The sequence below is a fragment of the Xyrauchen texanus genome, chromosome 41, assembly GCF_025860055.1.
Source record: "Xyrauchen texanus isolate HMW12.3.18 chromosome 41, RBS_HiC_50CHRs, whole genome shotgun sequence".
In the NCBI taxonomy this organism is placed as follows: Eukaryota; Metazoa; Chordata; class Actinopteri; order Cypriniformes; family Catostomidae; genus Xyrauchen; species Xyrauchen texanus.
In genome coordinates this window covers 14,696,616-14,723,242 of record NC_068316.1, presented here as the reverse complement: position 1 = coordinate 14,723,242, position 26,627 = coordinate 14,696,616, and the positions used below count along the sequence as shown (strand labels likewise).

At 38.7% G+C, this 26,627-nt stretch overlaps 1 protein-coding gene across 1 annotated transcript in view; it reads right to left on the bottom strand.

Moving 5' to 3' along the window:
• flt1 (fms related receptor tyrosine kinase 1) overlaps window positions 1-25,734 on the bottom strand; it is a 31,851-nt gene extending 6,117 nt beyond the window's left edge. Inside the window, exons 1-20 of the mRNA XM_052113577.1 lie at window positions 25,472-25,734; window positions 23,223-23,319; window positions 22,096-22,307; window positions 20,957-21,081; window positions 14,580-14,742; window positions 14,308-14,444; window positions 13,175-13,346; window positions 12,818-12,935; window positions 12,480-12,649; window positions 12,226-12,373; window positions 7,923-8,043; window positions 6,120-6,228; window positions 5,232-5,537; window positions 2,994-3,140; window positions 2,708-2,839; window positions 1,209-1,315; window positions 856-988; window positions 647-751; window positions 403-516; window positions 69-157 (exon numbers count right to left, since the gene is read on the bottom strand). Of these exons, the coding sequence (XP_051969537.1) occupies window positions 69-157; window positions 403-516; window positions 647-751; window positions 856-988; window positions 1,209-1,315; window positions 2,708-2,839; window positions 2,994-3,140; window positions 5,232-5,537; window positions 6,120-6,228; window positions 7,923-8,043; window positions 12,226-12,373; window positions 12,480-12,649; window positions 12,818-12,935; window positions 13,175-13,346; window positions 14,308-14,444; window positions 14,580-14,742; window positions 20,957-21,081; window positions 22,096-22,307; window positions 23,223-23,319; window positions 25,472-25,535 (2,769 nt within the window). The 5' untranslated portion in view covers window positions 25,536-25,734. The remainder of the gene's footprint in view (window positions 1-68; window positions 158-402; window positions 517-646; window positions 752-855; window positions 989-1,208; window positions 1,316-2,707; window positions 2,840-2,993; window positions 3,141-5,231; window positions 5,538-6,119; window positions 6,229-7,922; window positions 8,044-12,225; window positions 12,374-12,479; window positions 12,650-12,817; window positions 12,936-13,174; window positions 13,347-14,307; window positions 14,445-14,579; window positions 14,743-20,956; window positions 21,082-22,095; window positions 22,308-23,222; window positions 23,320-25,471) is intronic.
• Window positions 25,735-26,627: the final 893 nt, after the last annotated feature.

The window sequence follows — 26,627 nt, the reverse complement described above, 5'->3', positions numbered from 1 at the left end:
GGATGGGCGGGTGGATGGATGGATGGATAGATAGATAGATAAATGAATGGATGGATAGGTAGACTAACCCTATTTAAAAGGAACACCTCTCGTTTGCTCTTAAGGTATGCAGACAGGTTGCCGAACTTGCAGAATTCCACTATGACCATCAGAGGCCCTGAATCAGACAGCACACAAAGTATAATATATAAATACATACAGAACAATAGTCTTAGCTATTATAGAATAGTAATTCCCTCTCTGTATTGTGATTAATATAAATGTATTTATATATTTCCTTATAGATAATATCTTCCAATTTATTTATTTCTTTACTAGATAGTCACAATTGGTTTATAACAAAACCCCAACATTGAGGTTTTCAGAGAATATTGCAACACAGTTATGGTAACATGCACACACCTCCTGGTTTGGTGCATGCACCCAGAAGATTGACCACATTTAGGTGATGACCAATATGATTGAGGATCTTGAGTTCCGTCATCAGAGCCTTGTGTTCACTGGGTGTAGCACCATCTGCAGGGACATCACAGACAAAACCCATGAGATTCAGAGTATGATCATTCACCAGAGTGATGACCTTACATAATCTAATGCCTGTATTTTAAACAGTAAGTTGGTTTATTTAACAGGTTTTAGAATGTACCTTTAAGCATTTTGACTGCCACTGTGGTGCAGCTGGCTGAATTGCGAATGCCAAAAGCTGATGCCTGCATTACTCGCCCAAATGCCCCTCGCCCCAGGGGCTTTTCTGGAGAATGGGACAATCAGTCCTACATCAGTATACAGCACAACAACGGCAATACCAAAATAAATTTAAAAGCACATAAACACCCATACATACACACAATTTACCCAATTTAAGGTGGTCACGTGGAAACTCCCATTGGGCAGGGTCATAATGTAACCTATCGCAGTTCTCATCCAGAGGCTCCTCCCCTGGGTGCAGGATGATTGGCAGGTACTCTGCTCTGCCATTAACATTTGACTGAGGAAGATGTAATAAAGTAATAAAGTTCTCTAGACCTATATTTATAAGAATAGCTTTAAAATTCTCATAAACACAAAACTATTGTAAAAGGATTTGGATAGTTGAAGGATCATTACCACTTCAATCATTCAATCCAAATAATATGAATAAGAAAATAATGAAAAATAAAGTTCTATTGGTGTTCATATTTGGAAGGGACATTTTAATTGGCTCTAACCTGTTTAAGTTTACGAATCAGAAGTGTAAGAAGCAGCCAGTAGAGAGTGGCCACCACACATGTAGATGCCAGAGTTGGGATCTCCATAGAAAGGAATTCAGATGAACCTATAGAATACATAAGTGTATTCATAGACACTCACAGAATATACATATTTGAAGAGAGAACATAACAGTTTAAAAAGGCTATTTAGGTTGCTGTAAATGTTCCCGTTAAGGCCTCTATGTTTTTGTATCCATCTAACAGTAATATACCATATCCGTAAGGAGCATTTTGTCAAACTAGTCAAACATTGTTGACTAATTCATCTTTTTTCTCACACACACACACTCTGTCTCCCCTTTGTTAATGCATAGAAATAGCTAAACAGTTTAAGGGTCCAAAACTAGAAGCCACCTGTGGGAAATGAAAAAAGGAGACAGTTTCCTTCCTGACCTATCGGAACAGAACAGCATGAACGTCTCCTCTCAACACTGAGTTTAGAAGCATCCGATCACAGAGAATGATGGAGAGTGAGAAAAGAAAGAGGCGAGAAAAGTATAGAGGCATAGAGAGCTATTTCAACAACAATAACAAAAATAAGCAAACTAATCACTATCATCAGTATCTGTGGAAAGCGGTCAAATTCCATCTTTTTTCATTCCTTTTTTTTCATTTCTTTTTTTAAACAGGCACAAGTCAAATTATTTTCTATGGTAATTAACAGCATCCCACAGATGCTGTTTAAGAATTTCATTTTACCCTGAACCATTTAAGAAAGTTAGTTATTGCAAATAAAATTTAACTCTGTGTAAAAAGTAAGATATGAAAGTAAAATTACTGGTAGAATTAAAAATTGCAATTTTATACGCATTACTGTTAAAGGAATAGTTCACCCAAAAATTATACATTTTTTTCACCCTGATCCCATTCCAGATTTGTATGACTTTCTTTCTTCTGCGGAACACAAATGAAGATTCTTAGCAAAATATAATTGCTCTGTCAGTCTATTCAATGCAAGTGAACTTTGAAGCTCCAAAAAGCACATAAATATATGAAGAGATATGATAGGTGTGGGTGAGAAAGATCAATATTTAAGTATTTTTTTACTATAAATCTTCACTTTCACCAGTCCTACTATGCACATTCACAAGAGGGCATAGTTCTTCTTTTTCTGTTTTTTGGTGATCTGCATTGTTCATGCATATCACCATTTGCTGCGAAGTAGATCAAAAGGGAGAAGGAAAATAATAAATAAATCATATGGGCACAACTGCCTAGTAGTTGGCGATATGAAGAGACATTCATTAACCACTGGAGTCATATGGATACATTTTATGCTGCCTTTATGTGATTTTTGGATCTTCAAAGTTCTGGCCACCATTCACATGCATTGAATGAATAGACATAGCTAAGATATTGTTTTAAAAATCTTTGTTTGTGTTCAGCAGAAGAAAGAAAGTCATACACATCTGGGATGGCGATATTTTGGGGTGAACTATCCCTTTTAGGTCACTTACTGTGAACCCAAATGTGGGCAGAGCTTTCAACAGATCCCTTCTCATTAGTGGCCTCACAGGTATAAAGTCCCTCATCTTCAGCTGTAATTCTGTCAATATGAAGAGTACCTTCCTTTGGTAACAGCATAATTCCTGTCCATAAATGAAATCACATACATTTCATTCATAAACAGTACAGTTGTTCCTGCCCTTGCATAGCATTCTGGTAAGAAAGAATATTTTTACATTGTTATTTATCATATTTGAAATAAGTTCTCAGATATGTTGTGCAGACTTGCAGTCTTACCTGACAACTGGTGGAGCTTCTTTTGGTCTTTATACCATGTGATAACGGGATGTGGAATTCCCTGAGCGGGGCAATGGAGAGTGACTGAGTTGCTAATGTTAACACTGTGATCACTCAGATTTTTTAGCAGCACTGGAGCCTGCAGAACTTCAGAGGAAGACAGAGAGGCCTCAGGGTCAACAAGCATTTTGCCACTAACAAAAAAATACCACGGTATTAACAAGATGTTTTGTAATTGATATGGTAATGATTCAGTATCAAGGTATTGTATCAAAGTCACATGTAGTTACCTCTTGATACCACCCCTAACCGTTTCATATTACTGCCACAGCACATTCCATGTCCACTAGTTCAGTTAAATAAAAAAAATTGAAATCTTAGGGGAGACTCACAGAAAACAATTGCCGTCACATGTGGCACTTAGCACTATGAGTAACCACCTAATAAAGTGACTGAGTGATTTATGAGGGGCGCATGTGTTGCGTCTGCTATTGTTACAGAAGTGTGAATAGACTGCTTGTTGTATGAGAACTGGAATGTTTGAATTGCAGCCATTGGATTTGTGCCATTCAGCAAAATCCCTCTGTTTTGTCTTAATGACACATTCAGCAGTTTATAAACTCAACCAATAATTTCTATTGCTTTAACAGTGGATAGGCTCACACTTTTCAGAGAGACAAGTGTAGATACTATAGATGCTTAGTATAAGATTGTGTGGATTAATAGATTTGATTGTCATGTATTAATGTATGTGGAATGAATTTAACCGGAATACCTTTTTTGCATTAAAAGCTTTGTAATAAACGGACTCTTGCTTCAGACATTTTCCTCCTGGACAAAAATGATTATTGTCTCGTTCCTTGTTCTGTGACAGTGGCTTATTGGCTGATTGTTCTTTGGCCATGTGAAGCAGCCTGTAAATGTGGCATAGTGGGAAGTGCCATTGTGTGCTCTTCTTCCTGACAAGAGCTCATTCCCACACCAAAGAAGTTCTGCTTCACACAGCCTTGGAGAGAGGGGCTGCAGGAAGCTCCTGGACCTAGTTCCCAAGGACCCCTTTTGCTCTGTCTTTCTTTCTCTCTTTGTTTCTCTTTCCGCCTCTGTTTCTAAATGTGTGGGTGTCACTCAAGTCAGTATCTAAGAGAAGTCTGAAGTTCTGTGTGTGTGGTATGCATCACTTCTTATAGGGATAACTGTAAGACATTTGACTGTGGTTGCTTCAGTGACAATTTTCTGCCTTGTATGCAAGTCTTGTACTTACTCTGATACTACAGTAATAGAGTGTTAAGTGTATTAATCACTTGAAGGACCAGTTCACCCCAAAATTAAAATTATATCGTCATTTCATAAGTTACTCACCCTCATACAAAGTTATCTTATGGCTTGACAGCCCATGTCTTCATTCACTTTCATTGTATGGATAGGAGAATTTTTTCTGCTAAAAAAATAATTTTGTGTTTAATGAAGGGCTGGGTATTGATACAGAGTTCCCGAACTTGGTACATTACGAAAATATTGATTTTACACATTTTATTTTATCATTAGTGCGTCATCATATTAGGAATAATTTTGTTGTTTTTTTACATTTTCAAATTCCATGTATTCCAAAATATGTCTTGAAATTGCATGTATTATATTTTAGGGCCATCTTTAAAATAACTGATGCCATCTCAACCTAGGGAGATGTGTGATTCTATGCCACTTTATGGCTATGTGTGATTCTAATATTTTTATTTATTTCTTATAACAGAAAGAATATTAAAAGTACAGAAAGGATATTAAAAGAGACATTATTCAATGGCAAATGGATTGTGTGAAACTTGTCTTTGGACACACATTACACGGAGCAAGTCAAACCAAACTTTTTCTCTCAACACGCAGTGAAAGGATCTCAGTGTTGAATTTCTTCACTGGTGAGTAAAATCTGGAAAATGTACTTGCCAATGGCTAATCACAGACATTTTTAGTTGCATAGTGCAACATTTCGCAGCATAGGAGAGAGCTTACCTCACATTGTTCTTGGGATTTAAGAATCGATATCAGGATTGTCCAAATGAAAATTGCGACGCAACAGAAATTTTTTATTTTTACCCAGTCCTAGTTCAATGGAAGAAAGAAAGTCATACAGGTTTTGATGAGATGAGTAAATGATGAGAGACTTTTAATTTTACTGGGGAACTTTTCCTTTAATGAGAGTATGTGTGTGTATGTTGCGCAAAATGACTCTCTGAGACACACCTGTGACCTCCACTGGTGTATCTAGGTGTTCGTGTTCTCCTGTAAGCAAGTGTTTGCCTGCACAGCGGTATGTTCCTGAATCCTCTGTGGTCACATTCTTCAACAGAAGGTGCAGAGTAAGGGAGAACTCCCCCTCAGTAAGCTCCCCTTCAAGAACTGAACTTCCCTCTGATGCTGTGGAGTGATTCGTTATTCTATACCATGACATGCCTGAATAGAGGTGCTTATTGGCCGTACAGACCAGACGAAGGTCCCCACCCTCTCTGGGCTCTTCCTCTAAAGATGCGATGAAGTCTCCTTCAACATCTGTGATGGTGGACAAAAGAAGCTTAATTTTTCATGACACAGAATGTATTCAGACCTACAGGCAACAAAAAGCCTTGGCTGTGACCATTAAACAAAGAATAGTACGGAGAAACCATTTTGTGAGTGTTTACCGAGCAGCATTTTTTTAAACCTTTGATGACAATGTTGAATAGCCATTGTCAGTACAAGTAGCAATAAGAGGATAGTGTAAAGGCTCCCTTTTTACTTTAGCTATTTTAAATTTCCCGTGGAAACCACTCGAGGGTTTCCTGATTGAAGATAATGTTTATCTTTCTCGAACACCACCAGCGTTCTCCAAATAATGCGCCACATGAGGAGGCAGTACAATAAGACCCACAGGTTCCTGTTCACTCCTCCACCCTGTCACTATGACAACAGCCCCCTCCACCAGGACAGGCTACATCCACTGTGGCCGAATTTAGCACAGCTTGAAAGCAATCCCTCAAAAACAAGGGGTGAGAGAAGGGAGAGAATGCAAGGGAAAGAGAGAGAAGAAGAGAGAAAAGGACAATACAAACATTGAGATTTTAGCATACAGTATTTTGGTATTTATTTGGATACCTGTGACATAGAAAAGAATGTCTAGTTCATCTCTGCCCATGAGGTTGGATGCAACACAGCGATAGATTCCGGATATCAGTGCTTCAGCAACTGTCAGAACCCCTAAAGTCTGTGGAAACACACAAACAAATGGTTGCATGTAAGCACAAGAGAAAGTTTAAGACTACTCACTTCCCTGAACAAACACTGCCTCTCTGTGGAAAGGACATGGGTGTAATGCAAGAGCAATACAATCAGCATAACATGTTCCTGGAACAACATAACCATCAGTTATAGCTATAGTGATATAGTAATACATTTAGATATATAATACATAGTAATATGGAGATCTATTTCTACTTGATCTAACCCTTAAAATTCAGACCAATTTCTTTGTGAATTCGGCAACAGTAGGCAAAAAGGTCTTCAGCTGAAATCTGTGCTCACCAGAATTTGAAGTTGGAAGTGTTGTTGAACATATGGTCATGTGTGAGCTCCAGTGAAATGTACACAGAGTAGAGCAAAAAGCGAGTTGTATTTAATTGTAAATGATACATGTCCCTGAGGCTGCTTGCACAATGTGCTATCAGTAACGCTACAGGAATAGGTAAACACATTTGCATTGATGTTAAGATGTCTAATGGGAGAGGGTGCTTGTCAGTAACTCGTCACATTGGGTACAGAAACATTGATCATGGAACACTGTGACCATGTCACCAGTTAACCCCTAACCCAAACATTTAGCATAAACCTATTCCTAAAATCTGATATGTTAAGAGGAATGTTGTTCCAAGACAAACAATGATGTTGATCCAGGAACGTCATAAATGCTTAAATCAAGTTAATTGATAATGCCAGTCATTTATGTGAGAACTTAAGGAGTTCACAATAGTAAATATACGTAGTTACATTACCTCGTCACAAAATTAATCATAGGTCTAAGCAGAATTTTAACATTTAGCTCGATAACAACCTTTAGTTTGAAGCACAAATGGTGTAATATGAATTTTGTAACCAGGTTTAAAGGGATAGTTCACCAAAAAAAAAAAAAATTCTGTTATCATTTATATAAAAATCTTTCTTCTGCTGAACACAAAAAAAGATTTTTAGAAGAATATCTCTGCTCTGTTGGTCCATACAAGGTAAGTGAATGCTGTCCATAAACTTGAAGGTCCAAAAAGCATAATCAGATTAATATTCAAGTTATTTATTACCATTATCTCTATTAGCTCCCCTTTCACATTCTTCTTCTTCATTTGTTTTTGACAATTCACATTCATTGTGCATATCGCCACCTACTGGGCAGGGAGGAGAACTGATAGTAAAAGATAACTCAAATATTGATCTGTTTCTCACCCACAACTATCATATCACTTCTGAAGATATGGATTATTTTGATGCTGCCTTTATGTGCTTTTTGGACCTTCAAAGTTCTGGCCACCATTTCACTTGCATTGTATGGACCTACAGAGCTAAGATATTTAAAAAAAAAAAGTGTTTCTATTATGAGAGAATTTGTTCATTTTTGGGTGAATTATCCCTTTAAGACTTAGGTTAGGGATTTGTTCAGATACCTAAGTATGAGGAACAATAGATGCTAGCCTCATTTAATCATTTAATTTTATTCCAGTAATCAGATAGGAATCTCCCTTGTCTAACGACAACAGGAATTTCTTCAAAAGTAGACCTCTTCAGAATTCTAAAGAACTGAGAGCAGATGCACTTGTGTTGCCAATGTGGATCCCGAGGGAGTTCTGTTTTTGTGTTTTCATGTGTACTCATTTTTTTGTCCCCTGTGATCAGTCCACCCACTAGAACACTCACCTTATTTTTCCCTTGTATCACTTCTTGTCTGTAGCTGATAGTCAGGATGGGATTGTGGGTGGATGTGACTTCTGTCCTCTCGCTGACTGCAGTCCAGGAGGAAGGAGGAGGTTTCTCGCATCTTAGAGAGAAAGAGAGAGGAAGACAGAGGACAAGAGAAAGAGGACGAAAGAAGGACAGCGCTCTAAGTTCACAAGTGTTGATATAGTGATGTCACGAGACACAGATGTGTGATGCAGCTGCGCTTGAATAGGGAGGACTTCCGATCGCTGGTCTCTTGGGAATTAATATTTTACCATAGTCATCTAATGTAGAATTCCTTTGGAATTTCTCTTGGAATTTTTTTTCTTAGTGTGTATGTGTGTTCCATATCAGGATATGGTGACACTTGTTGGAGTGTTCCATAATAGGCAGTGTGTAGGGCTTGGATGAGTTCACTTTCCTGTCTGTAAATCATCCCTGCCATATTTCCGAAGTTCCAACCTCTCATCCACTTCACACACTAACTTCCAGGCATTTATCCCAATATCTTTTGCATGCCAATTCTTTAAGGTCCCTAATCTTTGGAGCATGGTTCTGTGGCCCATTGTGATGGGTATATGTCCGTGACTTTGTGCCCACCGCCCTGTACCCCTCCCTGGCTTTGACGACTCTCTCTGATTGCTTTTCCTATTTGGCTGAGATAGAACTCTGTCCTTGTATGGCCCACCCTGATCATGACAACAGCACTTCTCAAACACACACACACTCCATTCTCCCATGGCTCTCCAGAAAAGTCTCTTACTCTCTCTAAGACAAACGCACATGCACACACACGCACATGCACACACACTCACACACACACACACACACACACACACACACACACACACACACACGCACACACACACGCACACTGAGAGATTTCAAACAGTTATTTGTTTTACCACAAACACTTACTCATTCTTGAGTCTTGAGTATGCCTGCATACAGTATTAAGGACTCTCATGTGAAAGGGGACATAGAAAACTGTCATGGGTCATTATAAAATCTACACTGTTCTGTTTTCTAAAAATTCATATTTGTCGAAACTTTGAATGATGAAAACGTTCATTATAGACCAATATAATAATTTCAGCCTTTTCCACCAGTGAGAACTTCACATACACAATTTTGAGAACCAAACAGACCATATTGTATAAATGATTTCAAGCAAATTTAATGTAAAAACAAATACATTTGATATGACCACATACATTAGATATAACAAAATACATTTATCAGCATTCTTACACATTTTGGCAAGTATTAAGATGTACAATAAGTAAGTTAGTTGTATAAAATTATTAAATATTAGAATCATATATTACTCATAGAGAATCTGTATAAAAAAGGTACAAATCACATTGGGAAAGACCCGTAGAGTGGAAAACACACACACACACACACACACACACACACACCTCAAATGACCATTTTCTCACACACACTTACACATGTACACGCAAGCATGCAAACAGGCAGGATCGTTTCAGCACAAAATAAAGCAACTGTAATACACAGCATCATCATGAAGTGGAATAGTGTGGCATAAGATAGACACATTTTGACAGAGGATGACACAGATCTGTTATCCCTCAATTGTGGCCCATTGGAACTCCTACACAGCAGGCATTCTGGGCCGAGACTAGTCTGGAAAGAAATATTAGAATTCCAAATAGTGAGCCACGGTTTCTCTGCCCTCCTTGGCTCATGTTGAGATGTAGATAAAGAATATTTAATTCTGTACAATCTGAACTCACAGCTTTTGTGGATGTTAGAACTATAACAGATGGTTTGGGCTTGCAAATGGAAGCTTGGTTCATACATCCTTTATAGTACCACTCAAGAACTCAAAAAGCAAAGCAGCACCAGGCAGTGTATGGATGGAGATAGCATTCTTCTTGCACAAAAAGTGTGACAGGACAGTGAAGACAAACATGATATCCAAATGATGAAAGAGGCATAAATAAGAATGCAGTTCCAGGGGTGTAGAGATATCAACCTCTCCCTCCTGTGTGAGCTCAGCTGTTCTGGCCCCTGTGTGCTGGGGATAGTGTCGTAGCATGCGCTGCTGTAGGGGGGAACAAGAGATGGCATGCTTCTAGTCATGTCTCTGGGGTGGCTGCCGTGGAAACCATCCTGGCTGGATAAGGAAGGTGGCACATGCCTTTTGAGGGACATTGGCAGTTGTTGGGATGGGGGACGGGTTGGTGGATAATCCATAACTGGCAAGGGTGTCTATGTGGCAGGACAGGTGAAAGGCCGGTTAATGGACAGGGGGAATGGGGGGACTTGTAAAGTGGGGCAGATGGTGGGGGTATTTAAGGGGGTGGGATCAGGGACTCTCAAGAATAGATCAAGCTCCTTAGGAAGCGGACTGTGCCACGTTTGAAGACGGAGGGACAATCACGCTGCTGGGAAGCTGTCTCGCGTCAGGGAGGAAGCCAAACAACGAGAGGAAAAGCGCTCTGATTTTTTGCACAGGAAGCCCGTCTGCGCCTCCTGCCTGGCTGAGATAAGAGTGCTGCTGTTCCCATGGCCGAGCTCAAGCCCATCCAGCCGCTATCAGGCCGGCCCGGCCCACAACTCCACTCTCCCTGGGCCTCCTCCACCACAGCGTCAGGCCAGCCGCGCCGGGCTGCTATAAAGAATAAGGGCCTGAGTCAGGATCCAGCCAGTCAAGACCTCTCAACAGAACGTACATGCAATACCTTTCAATTCTCAAGTCTTAAACAGTTGTTTAACTTTTGTATGACCCCTGAAATACTTTATTTGCTGCAATGATGGGTGTCTAATCAATAGTACAAATGATCAAGTATTTATTTTTAACTCAAAATGAAAGTTATATCAGATAAGACACCAAAGCATTTCTTCAGAAGGAATGCAGGATGGCTGGCACATTATTCCTTTTGTCTGAGAGATATTTCATTTTCAGTTCTTTTAGGAAGTACATCTGTGTACTCCAAGAATGGGCCGAGCAAATGTCACCAATCTCTTTTATAGAAAAGAGGCTTTTTTAATAATGAGATGTAAAACTTTTAGCGCATGTTAGATTTCATAAACTTTGAGCTTGAACGGCAGTGTGCTCTTATGTGACTATGTGCTAGTGTGTATCTGTCTATTCACAAATATGTTGTGGAATGCATGCGAATGGTATTTCTTTGGGATGTTCTCCTGTGAGTAATGTTTGATATTTTTTCTCATGAGAACGGTGGATATGTGGTATATCAGACATTGAAGAAGGCTTGACAGGATGCGTCTGAGCAATCACAATAATAAACAGCCAGCATTCTGCACAGGAAGTTCATTAAATCATGCTGTTTGATTTAGAAACGAACAAATCGTTCTTGTAAGCACGGAACTGCCTTCTTTTGAAGTGATTTTTCTGTACTTTCAACTCCGAGTTAAATTCAGTTCTGTGACTGTACCAGGCGCACACACTCACACAAATACAAACACATACACACAAGTGTCTGCATCCACGCTAAAATGAATAGAGACTCACACATGAAAGGGAATCTCAAGCATCTGTTCTACAGGCTAAGAGGAAACCCTGTCTGAACACATGCTGAAATAGACAAAACAGGTCTGTGTACACAAACACACACACTCATGTGTATGGGTGTATATATAGACACATGTCTCCAGTCATATGTGCATTCATTCAACCAGGTACAGTGTGAAACAGCTTTTTATGCTTTTTATAAAAATGGTTTCAGGACATTACGCAATGATGGAGAGGATATCTAACTTAGTCTAGTGTGGGAAATCCAAACCTAGCAAAATTACATTGTCTCAGAAGTGTTTTTTCATCTGAATCTACTACCAAATTAAAAGTGATTGAATTTTTGGCCCTGACCCAGTATTCTTTAATGTATCCTTTTCCTTTGTGACTACAGGGCTACAAGGACAAACCAATAATGAAGGAAATGATTTCAAATTTAGAAAGTACATTGTAATGCTTTCACTTTTTACAGTAAAAACATGATGGGGGGGAAATACAATTATATTTAAGAGAGCTTGGAGAGGTCTAATAAACTAGGTAAGCCTATAACCTTCCTAAAATAGGGTCTGTGCTGAGCATTACCATTTTTTATGTGAATAGGCAACTTCTAGATTGCCTGTTTTCTCACTCTAATAAGATTATGTATTTGATCAGGGGTCCAAATACAATAAACAGTAAGTACAATTATTATATACAATTTCCATATACATCGATCACCACTTTATTTCCCTTGTCATAAGAATCAACTGTGTGCTTGTGTCTGTATGATGAACTTACAGGCCTTTAGGTGGGCACGGATGCCAGAGCCATTGGATTTGAGGTGGTGGAACACCATAAGAGGTGCAGTGCAGGGCTTGTCTGCTGCCTCGCTGGACAGTCCCGGGGAGCTGTGGGGACAATGTCTTCTCCTCAATCTGTGGCTTCACTGTAAATGGAGACAAGCACTGAGTATACAAGTCTCACTGTCACACTATCACTCAATTGTTGTGTTAGCTTTTAAAATAAGATATAATCACACTTTTTAATCTCACCATTTACCACCAATGTGATTGTGAGGTTCTGGAAAAGCCCATACTGCTGGATTCCAGTTAGGATGGTGTAGATTCCTGCATCTTCTTCAGCAACATCCCGAATGACCAGAGAAAACATGTCCACATGGTAACGAGAACAATGCTCGGCTGCCACCATACCATCCTTCAACCTAAGCAACAGATTCAGGTGTTGAATTTATGTTGAAAAAACATGATCGTACCGGCTGATTGAAAGGGAGTGTGTTCGCTTATGTAACCTTTGGCCAAATAGTTTGTTTCTGTTCATGTTATTTACATGAGCTTTAGCAATCTAATTATCTAATCATGTGAAATCTTACCAGATGATTTCTGGTGCAGGAAAAGCCCTTAGTTTTGGAGTAAGGCGGAAAGATTTTTGTCCTGCTAAAGCCTGAACCACAGGACCATCTCTGTGCTTGAGTCGAATGAAAGGTTGATCTGAGAACAAACAGATATGAAAAATACATGTGGAGTAGCCTACTGAGGGATGCAGCTATGTACATATATAAACTGTAAAACAGAGGTGAGTACAATCCATAAAAAGTTACGGGGGGGGGGGTTGGGGTGGTGGACCAAATATGGTGACAGTTAGATATGGTCTCTATAATATGACAAATAAATCTGAAACTGCCTTCGGGAAACCATAAGAAACAACAAGAATTTTCCCAAAAACTCACCATAAACAATAACTGTGGTATTAGTCTCTCGCTTGGATGGACCACTTGTCACATGACATTTGTAGAGTCCTCTGTCTGCTTTGCTTAGTCTGGGAATGGTGAGAATACTGTAAAACAGCATGTTGGTTCTGCTCCTTGATATGCGACTGCTGATAGTGGCAGAGCCATTAACCTGTAGTAAAAACAAGCAGAGCATATTATGTCACAAACACCCATTTTGTTCCTTCAAGAAAAAGAAAAACACTTTTAGCAGAAGAGAGCAATCTGCAGCAGAAAATAAATATCTTTATAATACTAATAATACTATCTTTCATTGCCATCTTAAAGACTAAATAATGCAATGCCTCCTTAGTGTACCAACTGGAATATATTTAAAAAAAACTGTGCTGTTTAAGTGCACCTGTTGTGGAGGTAATACATTAGTCGCATTGCACCATATTACTTTTTTATCACCTGCTTTGCACCTACAGAAATATTTTGTGAATTTCTTGGGCTCATGTTAGTGTACTCATTACAGTTAGGGTTGCCAAACGTCCCATAAAATATTGGATGTGATTTGTCTCGTAGCTGGTCCATTGGCGTCACGGAGAAATCGTTCAAGATTGTTAATTTCACCTTGATATTTGTTGGAAATTTTGCCTACGGAGGATAAAGAACCATCTGAAAGGTCCACACATTGTGCAAAAATATTGGAGGATGTAGTAAGGGACAATCTGAAAAGTTTGTACATTGTGCTAAAATTTGCTAAAACTGTGGATGATGTGGTAAGGGACCATCAGAATGGTGGTGACATAGTGGACTAAAGCACAAAACATGTAAGCAGAAAGTTGCCGGTTCGATCGCCGCAGCCACCACATTTGTGTCCTTGAGCAAGGCACTTAACCCCAGGTTGCTCTGGGGGGATTGTCCCTGTAATAAGTGCACTGTAAGTCGCTTTGGCTAAAAGCATCTGCCAAATGCATATATGTAAACTGAAAATGTCAGCCACCAACCCCCCTTCAACAACTCCAGAGAGAGTGTCAAGTATTTTTAAAGTGGCAACCCTAATTGCAGTACAAAAAGAGCATAGATTACCTCAACGGGACAATCTAGATTTTTGATTTAACAGTATAATACAAATTTCAAATAAATACCTTTCCTGGGTAAGTCCAGCTAATGGACACTCTGGAGTTCCATTCGGCTGTAACAGTGCAATTCAGTGCTAACATCTCCCCCTGTAACTTATGGACCAAACCAGTGCTGTTTAAATAGACGTTCAGGATCTTATTCACTGTGAAATGAGGGAAATCGGATACAATATCTGATTAATCCAATAAGATCCAGAGAAGCAATAAACATCACATTCAGGACCCAACTCATGGTTCACCAATTAGCTAATCAATGAAATTAACTTTTAAGAGCTTACCTGGCCTGTAAGTCAAGAACTTGTTGGTGTATATGACTCCATTAATGATAGTCTCGCAGGAGAAAAGTCCAATGTAGAAGAATGTGGGACTACGGATGATGAAACCTTGTCTACTGTTCCAGATTATGTTTCTGTGATCAGGATCTAACCGGTAGTCAGGAAACTAAAAAGATACAAAAGAAAAATGATTCTGAAAAACTTTGACAGCTACAGAATACGCAATTGCATATTTTTAGGTAGGAAAAATGGTTACACAGAGATTTTTTTCACTAGATTTGTATTGGTGTGGATTTTAAAAACAAACTTGAACTTTCAGTTTAAACCTGATTTGGCTGGGATGCACAAGGTTTCTAATGGGTTCCACAGTACACTGTCCTTCAGAAATTCTTGGAGAGCAGTGTTATGATTTTGTTTACCTCCATGCTCAATGGAGGAAATGTTTACAGGCTTAGATGTGACACTGTGGAAGTGTCCTGCCCTTCCTCAGGGGAACAGGTGAATGCTTTTCTCGCAGTGTGAGCTGGTCAACTCTCCTTGTTCCTTGGAAGCACTACTGCATTAGATAAGCCCTACAGCCAGGGCGTAGCAACCATTTAAACTGCACTTGTAGAAATGTTTAAGTTCACCCTCCAAACATTTTGAGAGATAATTATTATGTTTTACATTTGCTACAGTGTAAAGAAAAAACTGGTTGCCGGACCAAGTAGAAGACTCTGGCAAGTTGTGATAGCATTCACAGTGGACTAAACAAAAGTGCAAACTCCAAGTGGTAATACTACTATGGCTAGTAATTTCATACCAATGTCTAACCCTAACCCTAACCCATTCAGCTCTTATGTAGCTAGCCTCAAGCTAACATCTCTCAAGATGGCAGCCCTTTCTCTGTTTCTCTCGGAGGATGTGGAAACGTGACCCCAGTCCATCTCCTCACATCCTGTTACTACAGGATATAGACATCGCGGCTAGGCCCATAGGTCAGCTTCTGGAAGGGCCACACTGGCTCCTTTCATAGCTTCAGTGAGAGCACAACTGCCTGGGTATTGTTCCCTATGCAAGAGGTGCAAGATTAAAGATACACAGCCAAGTGCAAAATCCTCTCAGGAAAAAAACACTCTACCACCGTGTGACATTAGGGTGGAGAGAATTTGTATTTTTAGAATGATTACCTTTTGTATATCTGTGCACATCATCAGAAAAGACATAAACAAAGCAAACAGAAATGAAATGTGGTGCTTTTTTGAGCTGGAGGGAGGATAGGGATGTCATATCGCTAGCATATCCTAAAACAGTTTCCATCCTGCATACGTGAAGCCAAAGGCAGTGCGAGGAAAACTGGTCAACTTGTTCTTTTCCGTTTCCCCTTCTCATCTGAAATTCATCCTGAAATGCTTCAGGCCATTTTTAAACTCTCTTGAGGGAGTTGTTACCATATTTGAACCAAACCTATTTCTCCAGAGATTTGTGGAGTATTTTGTCATTGCATAACACATACAGAATGGCGCAGTGGAGAGTGCTTCAGTGCTTATAACATGTAAGAACTGTTGGCTCATGAGAACTTAGGTTCAAGTCCACTTGTGTTATGTCCCAATTCCAATCCCCCTTCTATCTCTATCTCAGCTTTCCTGTCTCTCTCTTGAATGTTATATGAAATAAAATCACATCAAAATAAAATTACACACAGTTAGTGCAGAAACTAGCTTGTTCAAGGTTACTTTTTAACAATGATTCTGAAATTGTTAACAGCTTAAATCCACCATGCCAACAGCTGTGGAAGACATCAGCAAGTATGTGGTGGTGGGGGCACTTTGGACATGGCGTCATCTCCTGGTGTGCATGCAGTGCCTACAGTACAAAGGAAGCTGGGGCGCCACTTGCCCTGAGCATCGGCTTAAAGTATCTATGTCATGCTGAGCACCTGAGCCAGAAAGAGGTATGTACACCTCCACCCCATGCCCACACAATCACACACACACACATCCGAACTGGCACAAAAAGATGCATGCCCTAATAACCTGGAGTGATGCTGAGATAAAGACAGGGGGAGGACTCATTTGTGAATGAGATTCTAGTTAGAAGATAAAGTCCCTGTATGGTAAAGGAAGCTGCAATTGTTTTAGTAGCTTGACTGGTAGAGCATGGTGCTAGTAACACTAAGGTCATGGGTTTGATTCCCATGGGTATGCATGCACTGATACAATGTACTGTATAGTTTATGCGCTGTAAAGCACTGCAAGTCGCTTTGAGTGAACATTTATACCAAATGTGTAAATGTAATGTAAATTGGTACTGTGAAAATGTTACGGGTAGGTCTGAGTATTGATACAGATTTACTGATTCAATTTTATTCTGATTCACAAGCCCACGATTAGAACCCGATTCGATTCATATACCGATATTTCAGTTATGATGTCCCTTTTGCTTACATAAGAAATATGTTTTCTCCCAGCTAATGCTGTCAATTTAGCAGGGGGCCCTTTAAATAGATACATTATGAAAATACAATTTTTACAAGTTATATTTTATTATTTATTATCAATAAATAAGATATTATATTTCATAAATACATTTTTGTTGCATGTTTATAGTTTAATTGCATAATATGTACTTTTTACATTGATTTGTTGAACACGTGCTATAAGTGAGACTGTCTTTTTAACAAACCCGGCATTTCTGTAAAGAGCATCTGTAAAGGAGGACTCCAATGGATTTATCTTATCCGTGCCATGCATGATTATAATTATTTATTTTTAATTTTTGATCAACAACTGACTGTGGAGAAAAGAGACATTATTCAATGACAAATGGGTCGCATGGATCTTGTCTTTGGATACACATTGCATGGAATATCTTTTACTCTCAGCACGCATTGAAAGGATCTCGCTGCTGAATACTCCACCACTCTAATACACAAAATTACTAGTGAGTGAAATCTAAACATTTACCAGCCAGTTGCCAAATATATACATTTTAGTCGCATCAATATTTGGATGCAAATGCCAGTGATTTCCTCTCATTGTAGTGGAGGGTTGCGCATGGAGTAAAAGATCAATCTTGGGGTTTAAGAATCGATATTGAGATCACTAAAATAAAGAAAAATCTATATTTGTTCCCACACCTAACTGACCATTTTTTTATTTTTTTTTTAAAGGAAATCTTAAAGACTGTGAGGAGGCTGATTAGAAAAGGTAGAGAAGATAAAATGAGATCTTAGAAAGCCACTGTGCAATTAGTAAAGCACATGTAATGATTATGACGCTTGCACGCTTATGACGTGTATGCTAACAGACAGGGTGTCATGCACCTAATTGTTTTTGAGGGGGCACCAGGTTCAACCAAACCCAACCCATCACTGCCATTTATACAATGTTCATATTGCTGCAACAAGTCATATAAATCACAGGAAACCTTATAAATCGCCTGTTTTAATCAGTAATTGCATCAGTAATGGTAATGTTGCATTCAATTGCATTTGTACACCTTCAGACAGCTTTACATTGCTTTCTTGTGCTCTTGCCACTTCTTTTGAGCACATACACGACATGAGGCAGTGCAAAATGGGTCTCAGCTCAATACAGCCTATCTCTAAAGAAGGTGAATATTTAGCCTTCCCCTGAATGAGGTGATTACTGTAAATGTAATTCTTTTTAACATGTATATTTTACCATTAAATTCTATTTTATAAAAATAAAATAAAAACTTCAAGAAAAAAAATCATAATTGCATTCCTGCGGGATTTAAACTCAGGGTATGCACAACAACCTAACCAAGAAAAGAAGTGTATTGTCAAGGGGGGTCTGAGCATGTTCCCTAGGTTGAAGTTTTTCATTTTCTTGAATATGTCTGTATCGATTTTCTAAATCATTTCTAAAAGTGGCTATTCATAACAGAGTTTCCTTTAAGTGGCCATATTTGACACCTGGAGTTGTTGTTCATGGGCATTGAATTTTAAACACAGGCCTCACCATGTTAAAATTAAATGTGTTTTAAATGGCAGTCTTAAAATCCACAGAGATCATCAAAAATATTCTTGATATTTCACAGAAAATTCACGAAGAAATGCAAGATGCAAGGAAAGAGAACGAGGATGTACAATTTTATGGCTGTGTCTCATTTCGAAGGCTGCGTGCTAGGTAGGACGAGTCCTTTGAATGGTGCAGTATACCGAGCGTCCTCCTTTAAATAAGCCTCTTTTAAAGCATTTCGAGTGAGAAGGGAACAAATCCCTTTAGAAGGGAATATATGAGGTAAAATTGAGGAGGATTATAATGATGCAGAGAGAAAAGAAAATAGATTTTACATGAGACGTTTCATATGCAGCCGACAATTGCGACCTCCGGAGGACGCATCCTTCCAAACGAGACACAGCCTATAAAAGAGAAGAACCCATAGAGGAGAGTCCCTGCACCATTTATAATAACAATGATTGGATGAATACTGAGGTAATGTCACCAAGCAAACCATATCTGTTTGTCTTTTGTCTTCTGTACCATGCCAAGAAAACACGGAATATTGTCTCTTCACATGCGCAGACTGGCCATTGGGAGAACCGGGTCTTTTCCCGGTGGGTCGACGGCGAAATGTGGCCGCATGAACCGCCGCGTTATGCAGAACACGCCACAAAACTTTTGGACAAGTTTCTATGTAAAATCCTGGGCCGCATTTTCTTCCCAGTCCGCCACAGTCTCTTGATCATGGCAGTTAGCGCAATAGCCATCACTGTCTGACACATTACAGTTCCCCCTAGACAAAGAATGTAAACAGTGCGGGTCATCTCGATCCTTTAAGCAGCCCTCCGCCTTTCTCAACGGATACAAAATCTGCTGCTTCAGAGGAACCATGTAAAACTGCCTTTCAATACTTAAAAAAAAACTAAAACAAAAAACTGTTTTATAATGACTGGAAAGGAGAGGAACTGCTGCTTTCTTTAAACATTAAATAAAGTTACGCTGCAAAACCAGCCAAATGCATTTCAGTTCCAAAGGAAATGAACAGCGAGACAAATCAAACTAAAATATTGACAATCTATATTGGACTATGAAAGAAAACGTTTAACTGGTCCACGGTGACAGAAGCAGTTAGGAAAGGTTAACTGCACATAAGTTGATTTAATTAATTACCTTAACATTGTGCTTTTCCCATATGTACCTTCCCCATGAGCACTATCCAAGGCAGCCACGGGACGTTGCCTTTAGCGGAACATGTGACTCAATTGGACAGACAAAAATGAATTTTAGATTCCTGCCACAAACACATTTTTTTTTACATTCACTAATCATTTCATTTAATTATCAACGGTAAAAATATGTTTTTGGAAGTTCAAATAATCCATTTAAAATCCTCTTGGTTCAAATATCTGAGGGGGCCCCCTTTGAGTGGGCATGACACCTCCGCTAACAGACATAGCAAAAAGAAGTCCTTTCTAGGATTTAAAAACATCAGGATCTAAGGGTATGCTATTTAATGTTCTAAATTATGCCACTATACTTTAATGTCTGTAAAAGAATAGCATCATTACAGGAGGCATCCAAATTATTTAGAGTGAATCGCAAACCGATTCAGAGCATTTTGCCAACCTGTTTGAGCAATTCATTGAAAAGAAAAGACTCAAAAGGCTGATTCATTTGCGAATTGGGCATCGCTAGTTCTGATTCAAACAGTAGGCTGAAAACATTTTAACAACTAACAGAGTGACAAAAACCAATATTTACTCAGTAACTCCGCTTCAGTTCCACTTAAAGAAGTTTCAAACAAAATTCGGGGCTACACTGCAAAACATAATTTTTATAATAACTTAATAACTTAATAAGCACAGTATTTTTGTCTTATTTTCCGCTAAAAATATCTAAACATACTTAACTAGATAAATTTACTTAGGAAACAAATCACAATATTTTGTCATGTTTTCAGATAAATCAAATAAATTTAGTGTTTTGCAACTTATCTTACAACAAGGAAAAACTATTTGGTAATGAAAAAAGTATGAAAAATAAACTTTTCTTCTATTTGAATCATGTTTTTTATTCTTACCCCATTGTTATAAGTATAGATCAGCATAAAAAGTTAAAATATTGTAATTTTGCTTCTCAAGTAAATTTATCTTGTTTTAAGAATGTCAAGATATTTCTAATGGAAAGCAAGACAAAAATACATAGTAAGTTTTGCAGTGTAGACTAAAATCATTCTGGGCTTGAGAATTTGCCCTAGTGACGCCCCTGGCGAAAAGCACATTTGCTGTTTAGTTGAAGTTTTCCCTGATCAAAATGTGCAATGCTTTACCTTGTGTTCATAGAGTGTAAGGTAGAGAAGCCAATGAGAATACAAAGTGAAGGCTGATGTGTTTTATGAAACACTGTTCGACTTACAACTGGGACACTCACCTTGACCAATGAGACTTTGGCATCTGGGTTTGTGACCCTGCAGGGGAAGATCAAGGGCTCTCTCTCCTTCATGTACACCACATCTGGGATCTCAGACTGCACCTTCACAAACGGCCGCTGACTATCTGAAACGCCAATACTGAGGTCAGGAACAAACAGACACACACATATTCACGGCATACAAATGGTAAACACTGACAACAATCTAGAGTCAGCAAAAAATTATTGTTCTCAAACACTCTCTCTCTTTTGTTTTCCAGCTTGGTTGCACTTTCGATCTAATTGCAGTATTCTTGTGGCAATGAAAGGCTTTGGGTGTTGCTCGCCCCATTGTTTGGTGCTCTGGTATTATTAAAAGAAAGGAAAAAAATCTCTGAACATTTTAACAAAAGTACCCCAAGGACTCCTGGATTCTTCCTTGTCGTGCTTTGATTCAATATAAAGAACGACGGGTGAGGCTAAATGGACATGGCCACAGGAGCGATTGATGGTCCTCAGGGGCCTTGTTGGCTAACCGGGGGCCCACACCTAGTGACCTGAGGCACCTCTGTTCCGTGCCTAGACTTGCTTAATGCCTGACCAGGGAGGATCCCACCAGTCACAGAGTCAATTCTGGCCCTTCATGCCCTCAAGGTGCCAACTCCCATGCACAGACACATATCCTAGCAAACATACATACACCCCTTCTGCCAAAAAGACTCTGCATCTTCAATCCTTGTCTCCAACTTGCCCCTCCCCCCCAAGAGCAGCACAGGATGCGGATGGCCGGGCTGAGAGAGATAGATAAGGCTATATACCCTGGGAAAGGCTGCCCATGAGTTTAGCCTTTCAACAGCTGGGGCTATTTCGGTTCCATTGAGATAGCACGTAAATGAAAGTTATGGTTTACATATAGTCAAAAGTGAGGAAGGACCAACTACTATGTGAGCAAAAACAAAAAATGCCAATGTGAAACGATGCCAGACACACACTTAGTGGGATATGTGGCTCAAGAGAAAATGGTGTTTAGATATTATTGGCTTCCTAAGACTTCCTGTTTACTCTTAAGACACAGGAATGGTCAGTGAGATGGACAGCTATTGAATGGAGGATGGAGGGTTTAAGTATGAGTAAATGAGTGTTCACCTGTATTTTCTTACCTGTGATGTAGACATACACAGAGGCTTGTTTGCGCTGCTTATGACGGTACCTGCAGCGGTAAGAGCCAGTGTGTTGAGCTAAAGCAGGACTGAGGGTCAGGCGGCTACAGTACTGGTTATTTTTCTTCCCACAAGGAGACTCCTCTATTTGGGTGCCATGGTAGACTTTTGGAACACCAGACGGCATAACCCACTGGAGCTCCCACCGTCCCCTGAAATAATCAAAAAACGAATAATTTCCACCTTGCTTTCCTACAACATTATCACATTGATCAACGAGCATGCTTTTGGGCAGCATACATTCCCGTCTTTCATACATGTAACTTTACAATCTCAAAAATTAAAGGCTTTTAGTCCAAGATCCCAGATCAAATTACGTTTGAACCAAATAGTTGTACAAAATATATATTAGTAAATTAAAAGGTGTACATAGTTTGGTTTATCACATTGCAGATTTTGTACTACTCTTCAGTAAATGTCCTTGAACTAAAGGCCTCAAGTTTTTGAGAATTTTGTAATTTCACCAGGTGTGCAGTTTCTGATTAATTTAGTTTGAATCAACACAGCAAATTACTATTTCTTTCTTTTTTGAGATGCAGAACAATTTACCTGGTATATCTTTACAATGAGGTTCCATTTGTTAACATAAGTTAGTTAAAACGAACTAACAACAATTTATACTTTTACAGAATGTATTAGTCTTGGTTAATGTTAATTTCAACATATAAGAATACATTTTTAAATCAAAAGTTGTATATGTTAACATTAGTGTACTGTATGCACTATGAAGTAACGAACTAACAATGAACAATTTTATTTTTATTAACTAACATTAACGAAGATTAATCAGTGCTATAAAAAGTATACTGTTTATAGTTATGTTGTGATACCTAATACATTAACTAATGTTAATGAATGGAACCTTATTGTAAAGTGTTACCAATTGCTTTCACTTTCAAAATCTCTCCAACCTTTCACTCCGTATTATATCTTTCTACATACCTGCTGACCAATGTTATGTATCATCCCTGTTAATCATAAAGTAGTATGTAACTCATCCAAAACTTGCTCTGAACCACTTCCTCCTCCTTTAGCCCTGAACTTGAATACAAATATGGATCACTCACCTGCAGTTTAGCTGAAGTGTCTGATTTCTCTCTATAATAAGCTGCTTCTCTGTAACATCCAATACTGGAGAACTGAACCTTCCTTTTGTGACTGTGTCTTTCAGATAGAAAACAGAAAAGCATGTTAGAGACTGCTGAAAAAGATTTCACATACAGCATCAAAGAGTGATATTAACCACATTTATGAAAAAAATATGAGACTGAATCAATTGGAAAAATTAGGTTGCACAAGCAAAAGTAACTTTTAAGGGCCAAGTCAGGTAGATATAGCTTTATCCACTTTGTATATACTTAAATATCATAAATGTATGAGACAAAATATGCTTTTATTGTTATATCTTATTAAAAATAAAATTAGTCTAATTCTGAGCAAGTGCAGAGCAAATTTTGTTTATTAATTATTTTTTCTCTCTCTGATTTTCTCACCAGTTATAGGCTATAACATGTAGTTAATTTAGTAATGAACAGTGGGTCAAACTGCCATTCAGAAATGAGCCTAAATGTCATACAGAATGATTGGACGGCTGTGTATTGGATAATTGCACAGCCTGTTGCTATAGTTGCCGTGTTTAAAATGATTGACGATAACGACGTGATGCTGTGACATTAATAGCCATATATGCTAATTGAATTGCAGCTACACTACCACTCTAGTTCTACTTCATTCACTAATGCAAAAAATATTGTTTGCATGCTTCGGTTTTTCTTCTTAAAACAGCATCTCATGTCAGCATCTCGTCCCCAGTAGTCCTACAATGCGGGTCGCTCTCACCATTGTTTATTGCTTCTTAAATGTTAAAGCATAATTTCCTCTCCACCATTCACGCGTTATGCACAGGCCATGCGCCATCTGTACATTATAAAATGGTATTGTGGTAAGTAAGGCCAATGAAAAAAGGAAGTGGAGTCTAGCACTTTTTCCCACACCGAGTCCCGCAAGGGATTTAAACTGGCTCGTTATCAACGCTATGGTTCCCCCAAACATGAGCACTTGGCACTAATTATAGGGTTCAAAACTGCCAATTCAACAAAATCTTTCACTTTGTATTTGATCACTCCTTTGTTATTCTTGCTCTTACATATTTTTCTTTCTCTCTCGATATCGTAATTGTGATGGAGCGCAAAAAGAAGTTGAAAACAATTGCTATTAAAAAGTTAGTAAAATTGCAACCAACAGAAAATCATAAATAATTTTTAAATATTGCATTCGACGTGTCTTCTACATGCATACATTGCATGTATGCCAGTTTCACTAGTGAATTCGTTTATTATTATTATTATTATTAATTGTATTAATTAATTTTCTTCATGTTATTTTAATTATTAATGATAGCCTATCATTGCACTTATGCCAGTTTCACTAGTGAATACGTATTTTTTTATAATAAATTTTATGAATTATTTTCTTTATGAATGAATTAATAATTTTGGGTAGCTAATCTTACGAATTTTGCTAATATCCAATGTAATAACCATTTTACTAATGCTTAATATTTTTCAGCCACAGCTATAACGCCTCTGTATGTTTTTGTACACGCAAATATGAAATAGGCTATGCTTAAAACACATGTTTTGCCATTAATCAAGTTCGATTCGATTCACCCTGTGATGTGAGTGATGATTTGTTAGCCAATAATACAGCTAATAACGAACTATGGACAGTACATCGGTTCACCCCTTGCTTCCTACCCGCGGGTCTGTTTTAACTATAACACACTGATTAGCGCCGGTTCCTGCCTTCTCAGTGGTCATGACCCCGAAGTCATTTATATTAGAACTTTCATTTCACAAAGTCATCAGGCTCAGGAAATAACGCCCTCTCTGATTCAACCGGGGCCAAACACTGAAGACGGATGCCAAGCAAGAGCAGAGAGGTCTCCGCTATCAAAACAACTTGTCCTGGAAAAACACAGACCCTAGCAACGAACACGTCTAATTGCATTGACAATTGTACAAATATATTAAAAACGCGGGATAAAGGTGTAGGCGTCCAAAGTTAACCAGAGCGCGAGGCGACGCGTGTCATCTTCTCTCAAAGCATCATCATCATAAAACAGAAATGATGCTCAGTGTTTTGCCAGACACTCGCATCCTCGCGCATTTCCAAACTGTTCCTCACTCTTTCCATTTGGTGGAGTATCAACAACATTTTATGGCACAAACGTTTAATAAGAATAGTCCTAAGCATGGAAAGGACAGACCTCTTATAATATATTGTTAAAAGGAGTGACACTGTGATTAACACTTACCTTTAGCCAGAACTCGCCCTGACAGTCCAAATATCATCACAAATAATAAGCCGATATCGAACATTCTCTTGGTCTTGCTTGAGGGCCCTTGCTTTGAGATGAACACCTATAAAGGCAAACCCTGCAGATCCAATAGACTACTCCAGAGAAACAATTCACCTCACAACATCAAACTCCTCAAACGCCGGTTTCACGTGGACTACAATCAACTTGAGGGTTGTCCACAGTATACAAACTCTTGATGCAGAGGGACCACGCTTGAATTCCACAGTTAATCTCTTGCCCATTATGACGGTGGGCTGGGATTTATTCGTTTCCCACAGCCACCGGAGCTTCCGTGACGCTTATTGACACACCCATTCCGCGCGACTGACGTGACCTATACAAGGGCCCAACGTGCTCTACTGCTGCAGTGTCTCTCATGTACTTCCTCAGACATATAACAAATAAACCAGCTTATTGCAACATATCCAACGATGTGTGAAGATATCTCCCCTTTGCCATCATTGACAGTAAATCCCAAAGGAGAAAAACTGAGGTTTCTTTCAAAGAGACTATAGCAGGAAAAGTGCTATCAAAGTATGAAGAACAATGGACATTTTGATTATGCAGCTTAAATACTGCCCTCTAACGATACAAATAAGATCAATCGGACCTATAGGCTATAAATAATAGGGTAACACTTTACAATAAGAATGTATTTGTTGACATAAGTCACATTCTAAAATGAACTAAAAATGAAAAGTTCTTTACCAGCACTTTCTAATCTTAAAGCCAAGGACATACTGTATAGCTACATAAAACAAAGTTGCATATGTTAACATTAAAGGAATAGTTCATCCAAAAATGAAAATTCTCTCATCATTTACTCACCCTCATGTCATTCTATTCTGCTGAACACAAACAAAGATTTTTTGAAGAATATTTCAGCTCTTGAGGTCCATACAATGCAAGTGAATATAAGTAGCCTACCAACATTTTGAAGCTCCAAAAAGCACATAAAGGCAGTTTTAAAGTAGTAAAGGCTCCAGTGGTAGATTATACAGATCTATGTCTTCAGAAGTGGTTTAAGAAGTGTGGGTGAGAAACAGATCAATATTAAAGTTCTTTTTATCTATAAATTCTCCTTCTTGCCCAGTACATGGCAATGTGCACG